This window comes from Teleopsis dalmanni, unplaced genomic scaffold, assembly GCF_002237135.1.
Source record: "Teleopsis dalmanni isolate 2A unplaced genomic scaffold, ASM223713v2 unscaffolded_contig_1731, whole genome shotgun sequence".
In the NCBI taxonomy this organism is placed as follows: Eukaryota; Metazoa; Arthropoda; class Insecta; order Diptera; family Diopsidae; genus Teleopsis; species Teleopsis dalmanni.
In genome coordinates, this window is record NW_024033113.1 from 1 (window position 1) to 8,500 (window position 8,500).

Sequence of the window (8,500 nt, forward strand, 5' to 3'; positions counted from 1 at the left end):
GATGCTCTTCACAGAACTGCAAAACTCAACATTAATATAAGCATTGTATGTCTTGCTTAGCAGAGGCGAATACGTTACCCCCCGCCATTGTCCCCCATTATCGGGATTTCTTCGACGATATATTGGATATCCGTCGGTATTTGTTATAGTATCATTAGTGAAATCTTTAGAAAAATTTTTAGTACATTTTCCATCTGCCATGCAAGCCGAAGACGAAGAACGAAGTCGATGTAAATGCTCGATGTACTTGTTGGCGTAGTTACATAAAATATTAAGAAAAAATTTTTCTTTTTCAAAAATATAAACAAAATTTATGTCAAAAAAATAAAAAATTTTTTGTTAAGCACTAAGGATATTTTTACTGGGTAGGGACTCCCTAATCACTTTAGCGGTATGAAAAATAGATAGTAGCCGATTCTCAGACCTACTGAATACGCATATAAAATTTGGTAAAAATCGGTAAAGCCGTTTCGGAGGAGTACGGTAACTAACATTGTGACATGGAAATTTTATTTATAAGACCGCAAACAGACATCGTTTGGCCTTGCGACTTATTGATGGTCTTTGCAAATGCCAATCTAATAGGAAATTGAACGCGTTTGAATTAAATTGGCATGTCTGTGAGAATCATTGGAATTCGTGGCAATAAAACTTTTTCGTTTCGGAACTTGCCATTCAAAATGGTGGCTTCGATAATGTTTTTCATCAATTTTTTAATTACCAATCGCGTATTATTGTATTATTGTATTGTATGTGTACATCTGGAAATACGCGGTCAATGAGAGCATTTTGGGAATTAACGATAGTGCAGAAATTAGGGGGCAGTTTTATGAATTCAGTATTTTCATAGACAACAACTTTTCATATCATAGCAAGTTTTCTTTTTCAAAAATATAAAAAAATTTATGTCAAAAAAATAAAAAAATTTTTGTTAAAGCAATAAAGATATTTTTACTGGATAGGGACACCCTAATCACTTTAGCGGTATGAAAAATAGATAGTAGCCGATTCTCAAACCTACTGAATACGCATATAAAATTTGGTAAAAATCGGTAAAGCCGTTTCGGAGGAGTACGGTAACTAACATTTTGACAATGTTAATTTTATATATAAGATACATTTGTATATATGTTTTCTTAAATTTAAACTATAATTTAGAAGAATAACAACTCCAAAATAAAATTTTTAATCATAATTACAAAAAAAAATCGTTATATCTTTATTATTGCTATTTTTTTTGGAAATAAATCACATAGTTAACATTGCACAGATAATTATTTATTAGTATGTTTTTATTTTACAGAAAGTATGATTCGTAACAATAATATAATTTGTTTATATGTATGTTCTTGCGACACATAACTTTCGTGATATAATTTAGTAGTTTTCGTGAGAAAATTATGTGCTAAGTTATAACTCTAAGTACAAGATTGTTACATGACACACTATGATTTATTTCAATATTTTTAATTTATTCATTTGATATAAATTATACTTCCTACTATAAATCAATGTATTTTACTTATTTAAAGTAATTTATTGATTGATTTATTGATTTTATATAACTAAAACCGATTAACTTTTTTATTTAATATTTCTGAACATGAACTCTCCACATCTATCATTCTCAAAACTAATAACTAATTGGCATTCAACATAATGATTTTAACACTTAAACAACTTATTGCAATTATTAACAAATAAGAAATAAAAACAACGATAACAAATAATATATAAAGTAATGAAGGCATGAGTAGATCATCCAGTATACCAGCTTTAACAGGTTTCGGCTTCAAATATAGATAAATTAAGAACATTAAAGTAACTATTATAAGATATTTATTTAAAATACTTAATTAAATTCTTTCTGAAACTCTAAATATAATATACAAATCATTTATGTTTATAATTAATATTAAATAATTAAAAGCCAGCAATCAAGGATTCCCATTAAAGTGCTATCATTCGATCATACATCGAATTCTTCACTTACAAGTTTACAGCATCGAAAAGTACTAATCAACCAAGCAGTTCAGGGTAAATCAAGTAAACGTATAACGTATTTAACCAAGTTGATCAATTTACAAAATTTTAATACGTTTGTTTTTATTTATTTATGAGTGAAGCTTATAATATTTTTTTTTAATTATTTACTTTTTATTCTCAAATTAAATATGAAATTTAGAGCTTAGTTTTAAAACGAATAAAAAATAATTTTAATAATACTAAATATTTATGCATGATAATTATTTGCTAAACAATTTTCCTGCTTGCCTTTTTTTATGATAATATCCGTTACTTACGATTATCTCTTGCAGTGAGGGATATAATCGTTATATAATGAATACTTCACAATTATAAGCTCTCTTTTTATGGACATTACAGGAATTTCAAGTTCTTAATAACAAAAAAGTAAAAGGTGAAAAAAAACCGAAATTACATATTGTATTTTAAACGAAATTACTTTATTTTTATTACTTTACGTTATTTACTTACTACAATGTTGACAGTTTTATTTTTACTGAATTCAAAAAATAATACATATTGAACATTTGATCCTACAGGCGAAATATAAGTGGCAGTTCAACACCATCAGGCATGCAAACCCCAAGAAAGAGTTCACCTGAGCCAACATTTAGTTCAACGATGCGCAGAACTTCTCGTGGTACTACACCAGTCGAAAAACGTGAACCATTCAGACTTTAGAGTATATTTCAAATGTTTGAATAATACCCCTTAAACGAGTCCCAGAGAACATCAAATTGGAATCGCACAAATACATACTTTAACATGCAATAACAAATCTACAGTTTTGCAGTAATATAAAATAAACAAGAATAAGCAGTTATTTTTATTTTAAATTTTAAAAATATATGTATGTATTTTGAAGAGAAAGCTTCATATATTTACAAAAATATAGTCAGAAATACGAGTCTTGAACTGTATAAAATACGAAAATCGAAATTCAATAATCTTTATTCAAGTAACGTCCTAACATTCTGTAAATATTATATACATTTATAATTAAATGAAATATAAGTGTTTCTGTTATCATTGTATTTAATTAACAAAAAAACTCGAATCGAACCTTATGTTGTTGTATGAAGTTTTGAAATCGCCAGTTTAATTTGAAATGCAACTTCATATATAAATAATAAACAATAATAATAAAAATATTACGCAAATGAAATTCTTTAAAAATGTATATCAATTACACACGAAATAATATATAGTAAAATTTATGTACTAATAGTCATTATTATAACTTTTTATTAACTTACTTTTAGGATATACTAATTAATTTTTTGTTTATATTGTTTTTTACTTTTAATAATTTTTATACCATTATAAATATTGTAAATTACTAATACCAAATTACTAGGCAGTAATTTTGTAAAAACCTAATTAAACTAAAATAAATTTAATTGAAATTATTAACAAAAAATATTTTTATATGTATGTGTTTGTATTTATTTAAAAATAACAAGGATAATTATATTCAAAGATACCAACATAGATACTTAAGTTTTTATTTAAGTATTGATATTGAAACAAAATTTTTATTTTTTTTTTTACTTCAGAAAATATTTAAATACAATTAATGCGTTCAAAGATTTTCTTGTATACTATTACTATATTGACTAATCTATTGTAATAATCATCTCAAAAGCATAGATGGCTACTTTGTTTGATATAGAGACAGCATAAAAATTAATTAAAAGGATTAAATAGGTAGGCAGTCCCCGAAATACTCTATGTACACACAAATCACAAAATATTGGAACTCTGTTAGAAACATTTGACACTTAAAACTAATATTATATATGCTGTAAAAGATAATAGTGTCCTAAGTATACAACCTAACTGATGGAAAAAAAATTTTAATTTTAAATAAAATCAGAATTTTTTTATTTTATTGAAATTGAGGTATAAGTGTAACTCAATGAGGTAGATGCTCAAACTAGGCATTTAACTATCTAAGAAGTAAGTACAACAGTACAACAGTACAGGAAACAATTGAGATACATATGTATGTAAATGTGAGATTGTAAATGTTTTCTGCTTTCCGACAAAATTACCTTTTATATGCTTTTTGGCTACGAACCTTAAGTTTTAAATTAATCAACATATGTACCTACATATGTATTTGCAACTGTAATGTTTTAAATTCCCGAACCAAGTTATAAATTGGTTACATTACGGTTAGATCATTTATATTTTATTGAGATTATGTTTTACTGTTATCTGTAGATGTATTTTATGTGTTGTCACTGTCTTTGTGCACTAGGACTGACAAAGTAATATTTTAACAAAAATAACAAAAAACACCATCCATTCTTAACTTAATATTCTAGCTCAACATTAAATATTTATAAAAAGGAACGACTGCTTTATGTTGCGTAAGTTAATTCAAGAAGAAATACATATGTATCTTTTTTGTCTTTAAATATACATATGTATATCGTGAAGTTCATACGATTATTAACAATAGAAGCATACAAGTAAGTGCAATGTAAATTCATAATAATATATGCTACAATTTTAATAAAATGAAAATGTATATGTATGTATGTGGTCGCCAAAGAATTATATTACTTATATGTTCATATTAAAGAATAAAATAAAACGTAAATTATATATGTATGTATTCATAGATAATAAAAAATGGTAAAGGTACTAAAAACTAAAAGCTGTTAGATTACACGTTTCTATTAAGTTATATGCAAAATAAGTCATTTATTAAATAGCAGAAAATGCATTTTCAAAACTTGTTATACATGAACTCAAAAAAAATTTTAATTTCAAATTTATTGATTGTTTTCTGGCAGTTTATTAAAATAAAAAATTTATTTATTTGTTAAATGACCATTTCCGTTTTAATATATATATGTATTTTCACTGACGTATGGATGATTAAATAGATTATGTAGAGCAGAGTTGTAATAAAACACTCGAGTCATTAAAACCAGCTAAAATGATTTATGAAATGAACAATGTACAATTTTACTATGAAAGCATGTTATGCTTGTTATGTAAATGTAATAATAATGTTATATTACGCTAAAGAAATGTTTTAATTATAAGCATATGAATATTTTAATTATGTTTATTCAATATGAGAAAGTACAAAATTCTTAACTATTTACTTACCGCGACAAGGAAAATTTTTTTATAAGAACTCATCAAGTGCAAGCCAGCCGCCACCTACACGAACCATAACTGTGCTACGCAATATTCGCAATATTCGTAATTTTTGAGAGTCGAGTCGCCAAACTGTTTTATACAAAAATAATATTGTTTTAAATAGAAGATGGAGTATTAAGCTTTAAGATCCGATAATTAGTATTTTACGAACCCTATATTTCCCTTTGCCAACTTGAAATACGCAAAATTTTTGTCGACATGTGCAAAGGATAACAAGGCGTTTAACTTCATCATGTATTTTATCTGAATCAGTTGCTGGTTTGCGTTCTTGCCAATCGGGTCTCCACCATTACGATCAAAAAGATCTGCCACTGCACCCATTTCCATTCGAGAAGTGTCAAATTCTTTAAAAAATAAATAATAGGTATTCTACATTATTTAGTTATTCTACATTATATAAATAATCGTACTTATTATTCCATATATGAATTCGGCACGTGGTATTAAACCATTATTATCCTTATTCATTTTTCTAAACAAATCAGTCAAACGTGATTTTTTGTGATTCATATATGTATGTACATACCATAAGTATATATGAATATTTCAGGAAAAATATTTTAGGAAATATTTTAGGAAAAATATACAAAAACAAAGCCATGCATCATTTTCAGAAATATTGCCTCACATACTCTTTCATACAAAATCATTTAGAGTAGAATAAATAAAATGAAGAATATAAGAACAATTTAGTATTGATTATTTTTTTGTTACTAGCAAAAATTTGTTAAATTTGTAGTAACTATTTCTTTTGTTGGCGTGTATAAACAAATTTAAGGAAAATATTGCACACGCATTTTTTATGTTATGCAGTTATTTTTATTAAATTTCACTGCAATGCGAACAACAATTAGAAATTTGTTTTGTTAAATTTTTTTGTCACTCTGCTTGCGGGACTTTGTTTAAATCACAAGATTATTGATGTAAATAAAGTCCCGTAATTTCATGGTCAATATTGTTAAAAAAATCAAAGTCGTCATGTAAAATACATATGTATATATATATTATTTAATAAATTTTTTAGTCAAAATCCATATTCTTTAATAGATGACCCTATTAACTTCAAATTTTGTTAATAATTGCAATAATGATGAAATGAAATTTGTTAAAAAATTCAGCTTCAGTTTCAGTTTGAAGGATATATGCATGTATGTTTGACTAATAAAAAATATTGAATACTGATGATGGGTATAAATTACATATGTAAATAATATTGTTCAGTCTTCAATTAATTTCTACCGATATTAGTTTATTTAATAATACTTAGATGACACATCATTACTTTGCACACATCATTACTTTTGATTTCAGTTATTATTTAACGTGCTAATATTCTACATTAGCGGTTTTACAAATAAAGTAAATATAACAAATACAACTTTTGTTTTACATACATATGTATGTACATAAATAAGGTATAAAAACATTACACAAAAAAATAATATAAAAACACAATAAACATATAAAACATACATTAAAATATTATGTATTCAATAATTATTTAAAAACACAATAAACATATAAAAGAAATAATAATAATATATTATTAATAAAATCCATCTTATTTAATGGATGACCCTGTGCGCTTCAAATCATGTTTGGTATTGGTTTTTTCGTCTATGACTACAACCGTACGCATGTTGTAACTGTAAACAGGACAAGAGAGGGAAGCAAGGGCTCAAGTAGGCAACTAACACGACGCCAATAATTAAATGCTTGAAAAATAAGAAGTAATAATTTCAAAGAATTTATGCACTGCATGTGCAGAAAAGCAATCAAATATTTTGTGAAAAATATACAAAAACAAAACCATGCATCATCTTCAGAAATATTGCCTCACATACTCTTTCATACAAAATCTTTTAGAGTGTGCAATAAGAATGAGGAATAGAAGATGTTTGGTGCCATTTCTCCGTCCGCTCATCACAATTATGTTTTTTTTCCGCTATGACTCCATTCGTAGGCACACTAATAACTGTGTATGTGTGTATGGGTGCGCATTAATATGATATACATATGTCATGTTCTCTTTAAAATATTTGTACAAAACCTATTGTGTTGGTAATCAAAGGCAAATTGATTTGAAGTTTACAGGGTTATGCATTAAAATATGTGCAAGCGTTTTTATATTATGCAGTTATTTTTATTAAATTTCACTGCAATGCGAACAACAACTAGAGGTATGTTTTGTTGAATTTTTTTGTCATTATGCTTGCGGGACTTTGTTTACATCAAATTATTATTAATGTAAATAAAGTCCCGTAATTTCATGTTCAATATTGTTGAAACAATCATGGTCGTCATGTAAAATACATACATACATATATTTAATTTAATAAATTTTTAAGTTAAAATCCATTTATTTTAATACATGACCCTGTTAACTTTAAATTTCGTATTGATTATTTTTTTGTTACTAGCAAAAATTTGTTAAATTTGTAATAACTATTTCTTTTGTTGGCCTGTATAAACAAATTTAAGGAAAATATTGCACACGCATATGTTATGTTATGTAGTTATTTTTATTAAATTTCACTGCAATGTGAACAACAATTAGAAATTTGTTTTCTTGAATTTTTTTGTCACTCTGTTTGCGGGACTTTGTTTACATCAAGAGATTATGGATGTAAATAAAGTCTCGTAATTTCATGGTCAATATTGTTAAAAAATCAAGGTCGTCATGTAAATTACATATTTTTAATTCAATCAATTTTAATTCAATCAAGTTGTTTACAGTTTTATTTTTACTGAATTCAAAAAATAATACATATTGAAAATTTGATCCTACAGGCGAAATATAAGTGGCCGTTCAACACCATCGGGCATGCAAATTATTGATTTATTTATTATAATTAATTAATTATAATTAGTATTTATAATTAGTAATATGTATATTTAGTTTTGTAAGTTGTTTGATTTTTCCCTGTTATATATATATACTAGATAACCCGACAAACGTTGTTTTGCCTTATAAATTATTTCTAGTTTCTAGATAAATTCTAGTGTAGACAAAAGTAACTTACTTATTATAAGTGTGTAAGTATGTGGTATATGCATGAAATAGGCATGGAGCGCTATATGAACGAAAAGGAAAATAAAAATAACAAACTCCAAACAATATTATTTTTAAGTTATTATAGTTTATTTATTAAATTATTAATTTAAAATCAATAGATTTGTATGATACCAAGTTCCCTGGCAACAACTGTTGTATCTTCAAATTTATATTGCCTTGGATTGACTGTAAATAATAATAATGATAATGGGCCAGTAACATTAACCAACAACAGTCGAA

General features: G+C 26.0%; 1 protein-coding gene across 2 annotated transcripts; it reads right to left on the reverse strand.

The window, feature by feature from the left end:
• Positions 1 to 5,151: 5,151 nt before the first annotated feature.
• On the reverse strand, positions 5,152 to 5,767 carry LOC119664304. Of its 2 annotated transcripts, XM_038073817.1 has the most exons (4): positions 5,732 to 5,767; positions 5,616 to 5,677; positions 5,357 to 5,549; positions 5,152 to 5,274 (listed from the first exon to the last, which is right to left on the reverse strand). In XM_038073817.1, the coding sequence occupies exons 2-4, from the start codon at positions 5,671 to 5,673 to the stop codon at positions 5,226 to 5,228; spliced, it is 300 nt and encodes a 99-aa protein (XP_037929745.1). In that variant the 5' UTR covers positions 5,674 to 5,677; positions 5,732 to 5,767; the 3' UTR covers positions 5,152 to 5,225. The 2 variants fall into 2 exon arrangements, with proteins under 2 accessions (XP_037929745.1, XP_037929744.1); XM_038073816.1 differs by lacking the exon at positions 5,732 to 5,767 and having other exon boundaries at positions 5,616 to 5,718.
• Between the last annotated feature and the right edge of the window lie 2,733 nt (positions 5,768 to 8,500).

What these genes read in the sequence shown, in the direction of transcription:
- LOC119664304 (XM_038073816.1), bottom strand. Translation starts at nt 5,715, where the DNA reads ATGAATCACAAAAAATCACGTTTGACTGATTTGTTTAGAAAAATGAAT. An exon ending in ATTCATATATGGAATAATAA is followed by an intron (nt 5,550 to 5,615) that starts GTACGATTATTT and finishes TATTTTTTAAAG; the next exon opens with AATTTGACACTTCTCGAATG. An exon ending in TTGGCAAAGGGAAATATAGG is followed by an intron (nt 5,275 to 5,356) that starts GTTCGTAAAATA and finishes TGTATAAAACAG; the next exon opens with TTTGGCGACTCGACTCTCAA.